This window comes from Chiloscyllium punctatum, chromosome 37, assembly GCF_047496795.1.
Source record: "Chiloscyllium punctatum isolate Juve2018m chromosome 37, sChiPun1.3, whole genome shotgun sequence".
In the NCBI taxonomy this organism is placed as follows: domain Eukaryota; kingdom Metazoa; phylum Chordata; class Chondrichthyes; order Orectolobiformes; family Hemiscylliidae; genus Chiloscyllium; species Chiloscyllium punctatum.
In genome coordinates this window covers 49063528-49082053 of record NC_092775.1, presented here as the reverse complement: position 1 = coordinate 49082053, position 18526 = coordinate 49063528, and the positions used below count along the sequence as shown (strand labels likewise).

At 41.1% G+C, this 18526-nt stretch overlaps 1 protein-coding gene across 4 annotated transcripts in view; it reads left to right on the top strand.

The window, feature by feature from the left end:
* The first annotated feature begins 10220 nt into the window (after positions 1-10220).
* The window catches only part of LOC140463097 (microtubule cross-linking factor 2-like), a 117205-nt gene continuing 108899 nt past the window's right edge, over positions 10221-18526 (top strand). For 3 of the 4 annotated variants that reach the window (XM_072556819.1, XM_072556821.1, XM_072556817.1), the window contains exon 1: positions 10222-11415. In XM_072556819.1, coding sequence (XP_072412920.1) covers positions 10756-11415 — 660 coding nt within the window. In that variant the 5' untranslated portion in view covers positions 10222-10755. Of the gene's footprint in view, positions 11416-18526 lie in introns of all 4 variants that reach the window. The other variant, XM_072556820.1, reaches the window with a different exon arrangement.

Here is an 18526-nt window from a genome sequence, read left to right as displayed (position 1 = left end):
TTTGTTGATGATGACCATCAGCACCTCATGGATGGCCAGTATTGAGTTGCTAGATCTGTTCAAAGTCTGTCGTACTTAGAACAGTTGTGATGTCTCACAACACAATGGAGGATATTCTTTATGTCAAGGCAGGACTTTGTCTTCCTAATGAGGGTGCAGTAGAAATTCCCACCAATCTTCAAAGAATCATAGCATCCCTAAAGTGTGAAAGCAGGCCATTTGGCCCATCATATCCACACTGAAGCTCCAAAACAAATCACACCCATACCAAACCCCTACCATATCCCTTTAACCTTGCATTTCCCATGGCTAATCCAACTAACCTACACATTGCTGGACACTATGATAGTTTAATATGGCCAATCTATCTAACCTGCATATCTTTGGACTGTGGCAGGAAACCAGAGTACCTCAGTGCTTCTTGCAAGATGCTGAACATGTAAGAGAACTAATTCACCAGCTTGCAGATGGGCTGTACGTGGTAATCTTTGACCATGTTTGACCTTATGCCATAACACATTGTGGGTTGATAATCAATGTCCAAGACTCCCAGAACAACTACTTCCTGTTTGTATGTCACTGTGTTGCAATTTCTGATGGGTTTGCCCTGCCAGCCAGATGAGGATTCAGGGATGAGGATAGTAGTATCTGGGATGTTATCAGTAGCGTGCAATACTGTAAGGAGACAGTGATGTCTGCAGATGCTGGAGATAAGAGTTGAGAGTCCATTCCTGATGAAGGGAACTGGCCCAAAATGTTGATTTTCCTGCTCCTCGGATGCTGCCTGACCTGCTGTGCTTTTCCAGCAACACACTCTCAACTACAATACCGTATGACTATATAGGCTGTTGCTTGACTAGTCTGTGTGACAATTCTCCCAGTTGTGCCACAAAGCCACAGATATTATTGAGGAGAACTTTGCAGGGTCAACAGGATTATGTGTGTTCGATATTTTCAGTGACTTGGTAGATGCCATGTGATTGATCTTGTTACATCAATTTTATCAGAACTGTTAGTGTTTATATACAACAGAATGACATGCTAGACCAATTTTGAAACTACAGATGCTAGAATCCAAGGTCACTGGGAGAACACAGCAAGCCAGGCAGCATCAGGAACTGAAGAAGTTGACGTTTCAGGTGTAACCCTTCTTCAGGACTAGGGATGAATGTAAGGGAAGTTGCAGATAAAGGGTGTGGTGGGGAGACGGGGTGGTGAACTTGGAATAGGTGAAGCCAGGTAGAGGGTACAACCTGGTTAGTCTATGGGAGGAATGAATCTGGTTGGTGGCAGAGAGGAATGGAATAGAGGGGGATGGGCTGGGAAGGAAGTCGGGGTTGGGAAGGGAGGTTATTTGGAATTGGAGGACTCAATGTTAAATCCTCCGGGCTGTAAGCTGCTTAGGCAGGAGATGAGATACTGTTTCTCCAATTTGTTGTGACAATGGAGGAGGCCAAGGATAGTTATGTCAGGAAAGGAGTGGGAAAGGGAGTTAAAATGGACAGTGACTAAGACGTCAGGTCAGCCCCTGTGGGCCTAGCTGAGATGCTCAGCAAAACGTTCCCTTAGTTTATGTTTGGTCTCCCCAGTATAGAGAAGACCACAGGAGGAGCACCTGATGCAGTAAACTAGGTTGTCTCACCTGGAAGGACTGTTTGGGGCCCTGGATGGAGGTGGTGGGAGGTGGGGGAGGTGGGTGGGGTGGGTGGAATGTGCCAGCAGGTTTTGCATCTGAGGCATATAAGAGTCAATCCCATGGATTCACATGTAGGCCAAACCAGGATGGCATATTTTGTTTTCCTGAAGGACATTCATGAACTCAGTGGGTTGTTACAGCAATTGACCAAAGCTTCATGATCACCACTAAAACAGACTTCAATCCCAGATTTATTAATTGAATGCAAATTTCATTTTGGTGGCAAGATCTAGACAAATTGGAAAATAATGTAAATAAATCTCAATTCAAGAAAGGAGGGAGATCGAAAACTGGAAACTATAAGCTAATTAGCCTAAAATGTTGGAATTCATTCTGATGGAAGTAGCAACTGATCAACTGAAAGGAATTTTCAGAAAATAATGGTCAAAAAAGGTGTAACTGAATTTGAAAGATTTATATTTGAATTTACAAGTATCAAAAGGATACCTCTAACTTGACATGTATGAATATAATGTCGCAAATAAATAATTAACTCATTCAAGGCAATTGAATCGTTACAGTTCAGAAACATTAACTAAGGCAGTGTGGACAACTCCCATATTAAACTGCACAACTGGAACTTTTAGGGAACTCTTACTTTGCAGATGTCAATTCAGGAGTGAATCTTTCCTACATAGACAATATTGCCTTTTCTTGGCAACTATGTAACCTGTTCCTCCACTTGCAAGAAAGACTATGAGTTGACAAATGTAGAACACAGATGTAGACTGAATGAAATATATATGTAGGATCAGTTTGGGCATCCTGAGGGGCACATAGAAATCAGTTTTGGAGGAGATAAGGAATAGTAAAGAAAAAAGTTACTTCAGGGAGTCATTTACAGTCCCCTGAACAGTAATCACAATGTAGAACAAAGAATACAAGAAAATATACTGGGTGCATGTGATAAAGAGACAGCAATAATTATGGGTGATTTTAATCTAAACAGGAAAAATAAAATTTGCAAAGCAGCTTCAATGAGGAGTTCATACAATGCTTTCAAGATAATTTCTTAGAGCAGTATGTTCTGGAACGGAGCAGAGAGCAGGCTCTTCTAGACTTGGTACTATATAACGTAACAGGACCTTCAAGTAAAGGCAATTCTGGTGGCAGCAACCTAATATGATTACTGTGGCAGCTTTGTTCATGCATCTCTGATTAATAGATCAGTGCCATACCCTACCTTATCACTACTGCTTGGAAGCCAGTAAATAAATCTAAAGCATACATTCACATAAAAAGTACACCTAGAATAGTAGTACATCAAAGACTAAAAGGCAAGAGGAATCCAAACAAAACATTATTACAAGAGAAAAAGCATTAAGAAATTTGACTCATCTCCTGTACCTGATGGCTTGTATCCTTGAGTCTTAAAAAAGTGGCTATGGATGGTGAATGCATTGATTGTAATCTTCCAAGAATACCCAGAAAAACATGCAGGAAGGCTTTTCCATTGATTATTTGAAGCTTCTCTACTGTAATTTGTACCTATTGCCTCAGAAAAGTGGGCCTTGATAATTTCTTGTTAAAAATTTAAACTGGAAAATTAATTTATTTTACAAAAGCAGAACAAGCAAATATAAGTCTCTGTGTATATATGAATATAAAGCACAAATAGTGATGGGTGAGTGGAATTTAGTGTAAATTAGAATAGGTTGCCAGAGTTTACAAAGGGACACAATTTTTATTGTTGTCTCAACAAATTAATCTGTTCTTATTGGTATCTGTTAAGGGAAATATATTAGTCAAGTGTAGAAAGAATTCTGTGGTCACGCTGCCACACTATTGGTTGTGCAGGACTTTGCTCCAATTTGACATTTCAAATGACACACCCGAAGAGTGCCATACTTGAGCATCTGCCAAACAGTTATAAGAAAGGGCCAAATTAGAACTTCTGTATTATCATTGGGTCGTGATCTCTAGCCAAATCCCTAACCAATTTGTTCCACTTAGATAAAGTCATCATAGTCCCATAGTCATAAGGCTGTTCTCTCTCGTTAGAGAGACAGAGAGAGAACTGGTGGTGGTTTAACCTGGGGCTTAAGAAGGTGGGACCTTCATGAATTTGAACATATGATGTTAATATCACATTGCATCACAAACCAGCTATCCATCCAACTGAGCTAACTAATCTCAATTCTACAGCATTGGCAATTATTCAGCAAAATGGAATATTGCTCAGTTATAATCCAATCCAGCTAGTTACCATCCCATTGGTCTATTTAATTATGGTAGTAGTAAGTGAGAACTGGAACTGTCTCCCTTTTGTGTCTCTCATCAGTTTGGAAGACTGTGCCCAGTGAAGTAAGCAAATTGTAGAAATAACCACTCACTGAGAACTCAAAAATATTTACACATTCTATCATGCTGAGAATACAAGTTAACCATTAAAAACCTAGTCTCAGCACCTCAAGGACCCTAATAATTTTTCATTTGAATACATTTTATCTTCCGTGTCTGTATCAGACACTCTCTGTTATACACGTCTGTGTGTGTGTGTGTCTGTGAGAGAGATCTTGCTTTCTTTCCTAGTGAAAATGTTTTAATTAAAGTGTGATAGCTGTATGCTAAAAATAAATATTTGTGGCAACCAACTGACAGAGGATTAAAAACAAAGGAGCCAATTCACTCTCCTAACCTCATCCTAGAAACTGTCAAATCATCATCAATATGATGAAGGTTGTGATTAACTATACTGTCATGCAGCCCTCATACAGCAATGACCTGCTCGCTACTCACTTCAGATGTAAATGAAGGTGTGAAAACAAAAAATAGAATCACTCTGCTGTAAGCAAAACTGACAAGACATTGACAAATGTTTGTGTATGTGTGTGTGGGCAGTATATGTGTATGTATAAGGAAAATGGAGGACAGAGGTCATGCTCTGAAGTTGTGGAATTCAATATTCTGTCCTTGAAGCTGTAAAATGCCCAAGTTGAAAATGAGATATTCTATCTCCAGCTTGCATTAGCTTCACTGGAACACTGTAGCAGTCTGAGGACAGAAGTATTAGCAATGACAACAAAGTCATTGACAGAAATGGCTAGCAACTGGAAGATCAGGATAATTCAAACAGACAGAGCAGAGGTGGTCTCACATTCTGCATTTGGTTTTGCCAATGTAAGAAAGACTATTGTGAGTAGCATAATCAGTAGACTAGATTGAAAAGAGTACAAATAAAATGTTGCTTCATCTAGAAGGTGTGTTTGGAGCCTTGGGCACTAAGGAGGGAGGAAGTTTAATGGGCAAGTGTTACGCCTTCTGTGATTACATGTGAAGGTGCCATGAGAGAATGAGGAAGTGTTAGCAATGATGGAGGAACAGAGAAGGGTGTCATGAAAGGAATTATCCCGCAGAATTCATTGTCAGCAACCTCAGAGTTTTGCATCTTCTGTGTCACATTTGCTTGTGCTGGTCTGCAAAGAAAATAGATACTTAAACACACAAAGGGTTAGCCGGCTTGTTCTTTGATTTTCTTTCTCCAACTGTCCAGAGACTTATATGTGGTCTTGCCTAGGGGGTTCAGTTGCCACGTTTACAAGATCAGTTTAACATTTGGGAAAATTCCTTCCATAGCCAGAGTTCCATTGTCCATCGAATGGTTTCAATCAATTGTGATAGGGGACTCTCTAGTCAGAAGCACAAACAGATATTTCTGTGGCTGACAACGAGACAGAATAATGGTGTGTAGCATCCCTAGTGCCAAGGTCAACGATATCTCAGAGAGGGTACAGAAATTTCTAAAAGGGGTGAGGGACCAGCAGGAGGTCATTGTACACATTGCAACTAATGACACAGGATGAGAAAAGGGCAAGGTTCTGAGGCGAGAATACAGGAAATTGGGCAGGAAGCTAGGTTTTGAGAGTAATAATATTTGGATTACTCTCGATGCCATGAGCTTGTGAGAGTAAGAATAGGGGGATAGAGCAGATGAATGCGTGCCTGAGGAGATGGTGTAGGGGAGAAGGATTCACACTTTTGGATCATTGGAATTTCTTCTAGGGAAAAAGTGAGCAGTACAGAAAGGACAGATTGCACCTGAACTGGAAGATGGGGAGATTTGCTAGAGCTGCTTGAGAGGATTTAAACTAATAAAAGATAGGGGAGAGTGGGACCCAGGGAGATAGTGAAAAAAGAGATCAGTCAGAGACTGGATCAGACTGAGACTGGTACAGTTGGGAAAAGGTGTGAGTTAAACAGTCAGGGCAGGCAGGAACAAAGCAGAAAACGAGTTAGGACTGATTAACTAAACTGTTTTTTTTTTCAATGTAAAAGGCCTGACAGGGAAGGAAGCTGAACTCAGGACATGGTTAGGAGCATTGGACTAGTGATTACATAAACATGGCTGAGGGATGGACAGGACTAACAGCTTAATTTTCTGGGGTATAGATGCTATAGGAAGGATAGAAAGAAGGGCAAAAGAGTAGGGAGTGTGACATTTTTAATTAAGAATAACATTAAGAATGTATACAGGGAGGATATTCCTGGGAGTACATCTAGAGAAGTTATTTGGATGAAACTGAGAAATAAGAAAGGTTGATTACCTTACTGCAATTGTACTATAGACCCCCCCTCCAATAGTCAGTGGGAAATTGAGAAGCAAATTTGTAAGGAGGTCTCAGTTGTCTGTCAGAACAATAGGGTGATAATCATAAGGGATTTTAACTTTCCAAACATAGTGTTAAGGGTTTGGATGGAGAGGAATTAAGTGTGTACAAGAAAATTTTCTGAATTCAGTATGGGGATGCACCTTCCGTAAAAGGAGCAAAGTTTGACCTACTCTTGGGAAATAAGGCAGGGCAGGTGACTGAGGTGTCAATGGGGGAGCACTTTGGGGCCAGTGACCATGATTCTACTAGTTTCAAAATAATGGTGGAAAAGGATCAACTGGATCTAAAAGTTGAAGTTCTAAATTGGAGGAAGGCCAATTTTGACAGTATTAGGCAAGAACTTTCAAAAGTTGACTGGGTGCAGATATTCAAAGTAAAGGGAGATGGGAAGTGGGTGGCCTTCAAAAATGAGATAATGAGAGTCCGGAGACAGTATATTCCTGTTAGTGTGAAGGGCAAGGTTAGTAGGTGTAGGGAATGCTGAATAATTAGAGAAATTGAGGGCTTGGTCAAGAAAAAGGAAACATATGTCAGGTACAGGCAGCAGAGATCAAGTGAATCCCTAGAAGAGTGTAAAAGCAGTAGGAGTATACTTAAGAAGGAAATCAGGAGGACAAATAGGAGACATGAGACAGTTTTGGCAAATAGGGTTAAGGAGAAACCAAAGGGATTCCACAAATACATAAAGGACAGAAAGGTAACTAGGGAGAGAATAGAGCCCCTTAAAGATCAGCAAGGCTGTCAATGTGTGGGACCACAGCAGATGGGGGAGATATTAAATGACTATTTTGCATCAGTGCTTACTGTGGAAAGGATATGGAAGCTAGCGAACGTGGGGAAATAAATAGTGACATCTTGAAAATGTCCATATTTCAGAGATGGTGGTGCTGGATGTCTTAAGACACATAAAGGTGGATAAATCACCAGGACCTGATCAGGTGTACCTAGAACTCTGGGAAGCTAGGGAAGTGAATCCTGGGATGTTTGCTGAGATATTTGCATCATCGATAGCCACAGATGAAGTGCCAGAAGACAGGAGGTTGGCTAATGTGATGCCACTATTTAAGAAAGGTGGTAAGGAAAAGCCAGGTAGATCAGCGAGCCTGACATCAATGCTGGGCAAGTTGTTGGAAGGGATCCTGAGGTACAGAATTCACATGTATTTGAAAAGGTAAGGACTGATTAGGGATAGTCAGCATGGCTTTGTGAGTATGAAATTGTGTCTCAATAACTTAATTGAGTTTTTTGAAGAAGCAATGAAGACGATTCATGAAGCCAGAGCATTGGATGTGATCTATATGGACTTCAGTAAGCCATTTGACAAGGTTCCACATGGTAGACTAGTTACCAAGATTAAATCACATGGAATACAGGGAGGACAAACCATTTGGATACAGAACCGGCTCAAAGGTAGGAGACAGAGGATGGTGATGCAGGGTTGCTTTTCAGACTGGAGGCCTGTAACCAGTGATGTGCCACAAGGTTCGGTGCTGGATTCACTGCTTTTCATCATTTATATAAATGATTAAGATGTGAACATAGGAGGTATGGTTAGTAAGTTTGCAGATGACACCAAAATTGGTGGTGTCATGGACAGCCAAGAGGTTACCTCAGAGTACAACAGGACTTTGATCAGATGGGCCAATGGGCCGAGGAGTGGCAGTTGGAGTTTAGATAAATGTGAGGTGTTGTAGTTTGGAAAGACAAATCATGGCAGGGCTTCTATGTTTATTGGTAAAGTTCTGGGGAGTGTTGCTGAACAAAGAGACCTTGGAGTGGAATCGCAGGTAGACAGGATAGTGAAGTTTGGTATGCTTGCTTTTATTAGTCAGTAAATTGAGTATGGGAGTTGAGAGGACACGTTGCAGCTGTACAGGAGATTTGCTCAGCCACTTTTAGAATATTGTGTGCAATTCTGGTCTCCCTCCTATAGGAAGGATGTTGTGAAATTTGAAAGGGTTCAGAAAAGATTTACAAGGATGTTGCCAGGGTTGGAGGATTTAAGCTACTGGGAGAAGCTGAATAGGCTGAGGCTATTTTTCATGGAGCGTCGGATGCTGAGGGGTGACCTTATAGAAGTTTATAAAATCATGAGGGGCATGGAAAGGCTGAATAGCCAAGGTGTTTTTCCAAGGTAGTAGTGGAATCCAAAATTAGAGGGCATAGGTTTAAGGTGAGAGGGAAAAGATTTAAAAGGGGCTTAAGGGGCAAATTTTTAACACAGAGGGTAGTGTGTGTGTATGGAATGAGCTGTCAGAGAAAAGGATGGAGGCTGGTACAATTTAAAAGGCATCTGTATGGTGGATGAATAGCAAGGGTTTAGGGCCACAGGTTGCTAGCAAACAGGACCAGATTAATTTAGGATATCTGATTGGCATGGATGATTTGGACCTTCAGAAGCAGACTGTTTGGCCCACTGAATTAACAGTAACCCTCTAAAGAACATTCCACCCAGACCACACTCCTAACCCTGTCTTTATCATGGCTAATCCCCAAATATATATTTAGATTGTAAGAGGGAATCAGAGGAAACCAGAAGTCAATGTCTCCTGAGGCTGGAATCAAACCTGGATCCCCAACACTGTGAGGCAGCAGCGCTAAAATGCTGCCCTCCCCATTTGAGTACCCAGATGATTGATTAGATTAGACACCCTACAGTGTGGAAACAGGACCTTCAGCCCAACCAGTCCACACCAACCCTCCGAAGATTAACCCACCCAGACCCATTACCTAACACTGCGGGCAATTTAGCATAGCCAATTCATCTTTGGATTACCCACACAGACACGGGGAGAACATGCAAACTCCACCCGAGACTGGAATCAAACCTGGGACCCTGGTACTGTGAAGCAGCAGTGCTAACCACTGAGCCACCATGCCACCCATGTAGATTGCTAGATGATTTGTTAATGGGGTAGGAGATTATCCCCATTCACACTTGTTCTAGGTAATTTTTCATTGTGAGGCTTTTCTGTTTAGTTCACTCTGTTCAATAGCTTTAAAATATAGAAGATACTATGATGGAAATGTCCAGCCATCTTTGACTTAATTTCAAGTCATTGGATTGTGACTTTAGATTCTTTACAACATTACTTAGTTTTCAGCCAGTAAATTTGTAAATTTATTGTAAAGACCAGCTTCATAATAAGGCTCCACATACCTTACTGAGTTTGTAACAGGATCACCAGGTGCCTGCTGGTTTGCTTGAAGCTTTGTGTGACCATCAATATACCATACTTTGTTAATAAAGCCAGATATTGTTTGTATTGTTGATATTTATTTAGACTTGGCTATCTAAATTGGCGCTACTAGCCTTTTGTGGAAGGGTGAACGGGCGGAAAGTGGTGATCTGGTTTGGTCAGTTGGGTAAATTTCTACGTGGTACAACATAAAAGTAGTTGTGCATTCAGTCCCTGAACTGGATGCAGTAGTTCATGGAGAACTGTCTTCTGACCTTACCCCACATTTGTGGAGTAGCTACCCTCGAGCTACACGTAAAGAATTTGTCTTTGGTCCTGTTGTGGAAAATATTCATTGACATGTTGGTGAGTTTATTTTTTTCATTGGGTGACAATGGTCCCTTTACATTGTCGCTGCATAGTTGAAAACAAAAAAACATTAAAAATGGCCAAGAGGACAAACTGTTTTTGCTTCAGGATCCATAATGCACCACGAGTCACAATTCCCTCGACAGAGGAGGGAACTGGGCAGTAAATCCATTGTGAGTTATAAGGATGCAACCTGTGCTTCTGATTTCATCGTAAAAATTAATCCTTCTTGTCACTGATTTCTGAATGAGAAACTAAAAGCAGAAAAAGTTGTGAATTCACAGCACGCGCATTGAAACAAACACAACAATGTGCAAAGGTTCTGGAGGAGCAGGTTTTATTTTGCTGCTCGTTTTCTCTTCCATTTCCAGTTTTGCAACACCTGCCTTTAAGAGAAAAGAAGACGGCGTAGGGTCGTCTTGCTAATAGTCTGAACTGGGAAGAAGCAAAAGGGGATCGAGTGGAATGAACAGGGAGCATGATGGAACCCAGCACACTGTGATTCACTGTTGTCCCTGGGCTTAGCAGCAATTCCAGTGAAAGACGTCTGATGCAAGGGAGGGAGGAGGGGAGCAAGCTGGCTGCGAGTGGGGAGTGTGCGTCACTGGATCAGGAGCTTTGGGCGGTGTATGATGCTGTTTTCCAGGAGCAGAGTGGCGCATTAAACAGTCAGTGTGTGCTTTGGTGAAAACACGGAGATTCTGAGATATTTACAGTTGGAGAAAGAAAGGAAAGCGAAGGCGGTCTGTTGTTTGGTGTTCAGCTCAAGCCTTGTTGAATGAATCGAGGGGCGATGGGATGAATGTTGTGGCGGAGGCAGGGAGTGCTGTGTGTGTGCATCTTATGTGCCTTGTTCCTTTCACAAACAATCCGTTTGCCGAGGGGTTTGGATGGGTGAGGGATGGAGGCGGTGAGCAGAGCCCCGGAGATTCAGCAGCAAGTCGAAAAGAAGAAGCTGCACCGAGCGCCGTCTCCGGCCAGACCCAAAGCGATCCGGGGCTGGTCGGTGGCGAAATCCAAATGTAACCCGGGCTCCAAGCCGGCTCTGGGGATCTCCCAGTGCCGCCTCTCCCGGCACAGCCCGGCTCTCAAGGACATCAAACTGGGCAAAATGCCCGCGGCTAAAGCGGCGGCGGTGAAGAAGCCGGAGAAAGGAGGTGGCGGAGGGGTGAAAGGCAGCGCCAGCGGCAAGAGGAAGAAGATTCAGCGGCTCGCCAGCGCTGCCGCTCCGGCCCCGGGCACCGACTCCAGCTGCAGCTCTAGCAGCAGCTCCGAGCTCTCCGACTGCCCGTCCGAGCAACTCTCCGGCATCCTGTCCCCCGGGGCCAGCGAGCACCGGGACGGCTGCTCCACTCCCCCCGGCCAGGAGGACGGCGGATCCTCGGCCAGCGGCGGACAGTCGGACGGAGCGTCCGGAGCCAAGTCCCCGTCGATGGGGAGCCGGCTTCATGTCAGCAACTCGCTGGCCTTTTCCGATTTTAGCGAAGAATTCGTTGACAGCATCCAGGAGGAATTCCTGAAAGAGATCGAGGAGCTTCGGTCTGAAAACGATTATCTGAAGGTAGGCGAGGGCCGGCTTAATCATTTCGAGCAGACTGTTTTGTGGCAGATCATCTCTCTCTTTTTGTTTCTGAACGTGGATGTGCCTCAAATGGGTGGGAAGTGAACAGAATGGCCTATTGTGGGTGAACTGGATGATCTAGCCTCAGGAGCACTGTCGTGTTTGTGGACCTTCCCTGTGTGTTTTATTTTAGTTTTTAGCCCTATTCTGTGGAGGTGCACCCAAAATCTCATGATTGTCCTCCATCCTAACACTGATCAGTAGATTCATTGTGGACACAGCGGAATGAGCTGTAAATTGCTAAAGTATTACTGTAAGGTTTCTTTACAGGGCTGGGGATAGGAACACACCTTGTGTTTCAAGGGTATGAACAACAGCATTCGCCAAAGCATTCGATTTTTTTTAAATGGAGTCCAGATTTGAGTTATGCCACAGCTTGGTTATAGTATTGGATTCTTGTAGATGTTTGTTTTAATTCTGCTATGATTTCTGAGAGATGAAGAGAAAATGTGCAACTCCTATAAATATACCATCAATGGCACAGTATTTTGAGACAGTTTATTTGTTCTTGAAGGAATAAGCATTCTTGATTCTTGTAGCAACCAAGAGAAATGGGTATATATAAGTGCTGTAGGCTGAGATAAATTTCTGTTAGTTTGCCATTGATGTACATGCCATGTAAAACTTTGTTCATACTTCTTGTTGAGTCTGCTGAAATCCTGATTTATGCAATTATTTTTCTCAGTCACAACTCTTCGTTTGTTGCGCCATCTTTCATTCTCTATAAAATTGCCCATCCAAAAGTGCTGTTTGTATGCAAACTCTGTCCAAGTCCCATTCATTGTTACAGTGAAAGAGTCACAGAGTTATGCAGCATGGAAACAGACACTTCAAGCCAATTCATCCATACCCACCAGATATACTAAATTAATCTAGTCCCATTTGCCAGCATTGTCCCATATCCTCTGAACACTTCCTATTCATGTACACATCCAGATGCCTTTCAAACCTTGTAACTGTACCACTTCCTCTGGTCCCAGGTTCGATTCCAGTCTCGGGAGACTGTCTATGTGGTGTTTGCACATTCTCCCTGTGTCTGCGTGGGTTTCCTCTGGGTACTCCAGTTTCCTCCCACAGTCCAAAGATGTCCATGCTAAATTGCCCATAATGTTAAGTGCATTAGTCAGAGGGAATGGGTTAATCTTCGGAGGGTCGGTGTGGACTGGTTGGTCCGAAGGGCCTGTTTCCACACTGTAAGGAATCTAATCTAATCTAATCTAAAAAGTAGCCTAAACAATGCCTTGTACAACAACAACTACTGAAATTGAGTTTGAATCCCTCATGATAGTTCCTGTCCCCTGTAACCTCCTCCAGCATTGTAAACCCTCAGGGAATTCTTTCCTCCTCTAATTCTGGTCTCTTGTGCATTGCAGATTTACTTTATGCAATCATCACAATGTGCCATCTGTTTTACAGGCCCTAAACTCTGAATTCTTTCCCAAAGCAACTTTGCCTACTTACTCACTCTCTCTCTATTTCAAGAACTCCTTCAATTCTATCTTTTTGGTTAAGCTTTTGCCATCTGTTGTAATATCTCCTCATGTGGCTGGGTGTTACATTGTCTAATACTGCTCCTGAAGTACGTTGGAGCCTTTTACTATACTAAATGAAAGTTGACATTGCCATATTTCAAATGTTGCATAGTTTTTATTTAGTTAATAATTAAAGGGATCTAAGGAGATGGCACATTTTGTATCATAGTTGTCTTTTTTAAGAACCATTTTGTACAATTTGCAAGAAGAAATCCAATATTCTTTAAACAGCATTGCTTACTTAAAAACATTCAACATATCTTCCTTAGATCTTGATCAGATGGGCCTATGGGCTGAGGAGCAGCAGTTGGAGTTTAATTTAGATAAATGTGAGGTGCTGCATTTTGGAAAAGCAAATCAGGACAGGATTTATACACTTAATAGTAAGATCCTGGGGAGTGTTGCTGAACAAAGAGACCTTGGAGTGCAGGTTCATAGTTCCTTAAAAGTGGAATCTCAGGTAAGATAGGATAGTGAAGTGGGTGTTTTGCATGCTTTCCTTCATTGGTAAGAGTATTGAGTACAGGAGTTGGGAGGTCATGTTGTGGCTGTAGAGGACATTGTTTAGATCAGAGTGGTTCTGGAAAAGCACAGCAGGTCAGGCAGCATTCGAGGAGCAGGAAAATCGACGTTTTGGGCAAAAGCCCTTCATCAGGAATAGAGGCAGGAAGCCTCCAGGGTGGAGAGATAAATGGGGGGGTGGGGCTGGGGAGAAGGTAGCAAAGAGTACAATAGGTGAATGGGGGTGGGGATGGAGGTGATAGATCAGAGGGGAGGTGGAGTGGATAGGTGGGACAGGAGATTGGCAGGTAGGACAGGTGCTGAGCTGGAAGGTTGGAATTGGGGTAAGTAGAGGATATTGATTAGGGCACTTTTGGAATATTGTGTGCAATTCTGGTCTCCCTCCTATAGGAAGGATGTTGTGAAACTTGAAAGGGTTCAGAAAAGATTTACAAGGATGTTGGAGGGGTGAAGGGTTTGAGCCACCTGGAGAGGCTGAATACGCTGGGGCTGTTTTCCTTAAAACATCAGAGACTGAGGGATGATCTCACAGAGGTTTATAAAATCATGAGGGGCATTAATAGGATAAATAGACAAGGCCTTTTCTCTGGTTTGTGTGAGTCCCTTTTAAATCTTTCCCTTCTCATCCTAAACCTAAGGGGCAACTTTTTCATGCAGAGGGTGATGACTGTATGGAATGAACTGTCAGAGGAAGTAGTGGAGGCTGGTACAATTACAACATTTAAAATACATCTGGATGGGTATATGAGTAGGAAGGGTTTAGATGGATATGGGCCAAGTGCTGGCAATTGGGACCAAATCAGGTTAGGATATCTGGTCGGCAATAATGGGTTGGACCGAAGGGTCTGTTTCTGTGCTGTACATCTCTTTGACTCTATGACTATTATGAAATAAATCCTTCCCTGAATATATGTTCCATGCTGAAAAAGTATTCAATGGTGCACAGCCTCTTTTCTTAAGTGCATAATTTAGCTATTGTTTACCAAGATAATCTGTGTAATCTCCTTTGATTCAAAGTGTCAAAGTTGAGACTTAAATATTGAAAATAACTTTAAAATAAAAGCACTAAAGGTTGGTAACTGTATCACTTAAAATAAATAAGAAATCAGTATGAATTACTTCATGGTGCACACCTTCCAGTGAAGACAGAATCTCCATGACTTTAAATGTTAATATTAACTGCTGTTATGGAAACAAAACATCAGCATGATGGATCAACATGGGCAGTATTCAGAAACCCACAGCTGTGGCATTGAAATGGTTCTAAGTAGCATCAGTGACAATGACAGGGATGACATACAATTCCATCTTAATAAAATTCATGAATATCTTTGTATTGATATCACACAGCGAAATGTAAATTTAAGAAACGATATTGCTTGAAACAAAAGTTAATTCTGCTGAAAGAAACTGGAGGATATCCAGCATAATCAGCTTCTGTGAGTCATGTGGACAAGAACATCCTAACTTCAATCTTTTTAGTCTCTCATATGTTCAATTAGTTGATCTCAGCTGAGCCTATACAATTGCTGTCAGTTTCCCAAGGGAGAGAGATTGGTGACTTCAGGATGGTATTGGCAGAGCTTTGGTGCGATAAAGAAAAGTACAGCCTCAAAATGTGATTTATATTTACAGAACTTAGCCTCTTTGTAGCAATCAGCTTCATCAAAACTAACAAGTTTTCTCTGTCCGATGATCCATTATTTCATCCTATATTCTTAAATATTAGCTTTAAATTTTTAATCAGGTAAATTATTTTTCATAAGAGCTGCCTTACCTCTTCAGCAGTGTGGTGAAGTATATTCATGGTAAAGTAGGACAGAAAAATATGCTGTTTCTTTGCAAGTATGCAAAAATAAGGCATCTGTTTAAATTTAAATTTAAGTTACACAGAAGCAAATTTGAGCTTGCCAGTTAAACACTTTTAATGCATTGTAAAATGTTTGTAAATCCCTTAAAGCTTACTGCATGAAATTTGAAGCATTTGCATTTTATTTCTGTATTGCACTTGAAAGTATTTTGTTCAGAAATTATCTATATTTCTGTATAGTAGAGCTAAAATTCTGATAGTTATGTGACATGATTAACGTCAGTATTGAATTTCAGACAGAGATCAGTCCATCTATTTTAGTGTAGGAGTTGGGGAAAATTTAAAGTTGTGTATGATATCAGTAGGAATTTAGCTCCTGATCCCAAAGTTAGTACTCAATGGTCTTGAATTGTTTTATAGTCCTGAGGCAGATGATGTTTGGGCTGCTCCATTCTATTGTGTTCATATTTTTTATTTGTTGTTTTGGCCTATTTTTGGCATTCTTAGCTAAATCCTAAACCAAAACTTTGTTATAATCCAAACTATGGCAACATATTACGTGGGCTAAATTTTCCATCCATTGGGCTAAGTCACATTGAGCCAGGTTTTACTGAAACAGTAATGGCGTCTGACCAACATGTGTTATTAATGTGCAAATTTTCCAGTGACCTGCAAGAGGAAAAGCTGCCCCATGGGTTGCAAATCATCACAGTTGGTTGATTGATTTGCATGCTCAATTATTAATGTCACAAAACTAGCACTTCCTGCTTTTGAGTTATGAATTGTTTCAGATTTTTTGAAGTGACAAAATAATCCTTACTTTCCCTCTGTCATCCTTTGCCAACCTTCCTTTCCTTCTCTGTATTTCTCTTTCTGTGCTTGTGTTAACATTGAATTCACCCTGTATCAGTCATTCCTTTTTTTTTGTTCCTCTCAAAACACTAAATCTCATTGGTTAAGGGAATGCACTTTTTTCGTTTTTGTACAAAGGACCATTGCAGTTGCCCTCACTGCAATTTTGTCACCTTGCACTTGCAGCAAATTGCCTCATTGTGCCCAAGTCTCTCAATATCCTAATTTAAGTATGTGCTGTTGTTCATTCATTGTCAGGGTGAGTTGTACATCATTGCAGGAGTTCCAATACTACAAGGACTTCAATGGTCAAGGAGCAAGCCTGCTACCACCACCTCAGGGGAATTAGGGATGAGTAATAAATGCAGTTTACATCCTGACAACAACAAAAATTGCAAGATGAAAAGCTTATTCAATGTACTACATTAAATGATGCAAATAGAAATGCAACTCTCTATTTTAAAGGCTGTTTGTGCGGTAGATATTTTTAAAGTCAAAACTGGAATTTAATTTGAGCATCCACCAACAGTTTGTGTATAATTGCTTAAGTTATCTAAAAATGCAGGCTAAATCATAAATGCAGTCTTCACCTACTAATCACCTGAAATCTGTCTTTTGCCAAGCTTCCAGCTTAGTGTGAAACAGCTCTCATCAATTAACCCCATGCTTGTCACTGAAATCCCACCTTGCACCAACAGGAAGTGATGTAACCTAGCCATTTGATCCTTCCCTGTGGTCATTTATATCCTATCTCCTCCAACAAAAAGCTTAAATGTATGAACAGCTGGCATCATGAAGCAGCTGGAAAATCTGCTGTTCAGAACTGTTCGCATCATGGGTAACACTGAATTCATGTCATACAGAGGAATTCAATGCAAAGCATATTACTGTTCTCTTCAAAATTCACTTCAAAAATAGTAGAACTCACAATTACACTTGTGTTGCAACCATGATTAGATTGTACGTCCATCTTTTGATATAATGACTGATTTAGTTTGTAAATAATACATTGTTCCTTGTATTTTTAAAATATATTCTGAAAAATGTTCATTTGCAATTTTTTTTACTATGCAAAAAAGCATACTGAATTGCTTTGACTACAGCTGGGAAAATCACAGGAGGTAGTGACGTCCATTCTTATGTAGACATGCTTCTCAGTGGGCCATGGTGCATATTTGCATGATGTTAATCAGTGCATTAATAATATTTCATAAAAGGCATACCTTGTACAATCATCTAATTGAAATTCAGGCAGCTTCAATCTATCACAGAAATTAACCTGCTTTATTAAAACTGGTTACCATTATTATTCCTCATTTCATGTAACACAGAGAAAACTGTCAAGTGCATTAGTAGTTTCTGTCCTGTTTGCAAATGTGAAGAATCATGCTTTGTTGTACTTTTGGAATGGTAGATTTTCAGTTTGTCCTTTCTAAGATTAGTAGCATTAGCTCCCATTCAATACAGATTATCTGCTTGTATTATTTTGGCAATGTATATATTTGTCTAAAATTTAAATAACCAGGGAGAAAGCTGATACAATTCATCCTTCCTTATAATTCTATTTCAAAAATGCCTGATCCATCTTTCTCACAGCTGAAACATACAAGTGATTGTGGGGACCTTGCATTCTGAAGTTATTGTTTTGCATTTCAACATGTAAAATTTTATTAAATCCCACACTTAAAATAATATTTAGAAATACTGCAGTTCATTTTGAAAGCATTAAGGTCTTCCTTTATATCTGTGCCATTCGATTCAGTTTTAAGCACTAATAACTGGTTATTTAATGGGGAGGCATGGTGGCTTAATGGTTAGCACTGCTGCCTCAAACCGTTAGGGACCGGGTACGATTCTAGTCTCTGGTGACAGTCTGGTGTTTGCACTTGCTCCCTGTGTTTGCGTGGGTTTCCTCTGCTTACTCCAGCCTCCTCCCACAGGATGCGGGTTAGGTGGTTTGGCCATGGTAAATGTCCAGGGATGTGTAGGTTAGGTGGGTTTATCATGGTAAAATGTAGGGTTACAGGGATCGGGCAAGGAGTGGTCCTGGGGGAGTTGGCATGAACTCAATAGGCCGAATGGCCTACTTCCATATTGTAGGGGTTCTATGCTAGCGCATTTATTTTTTGGCTGCTTCAGTTTCATTCCCAAAAGAACTGAATGGTTTATCTGTAAGCTTTTAAATTTCATTCTTCAGGAGTACGGACTATACCTTGCTAGAACAATGAAACTCAACAGATTTGCTGCATAGAATTCATTTACACGTATTGTTATGAGGACAGTAGGAATTTATTTACTGCTTTTCATTTTCTATCCTGCTGCATTAAATGACTGA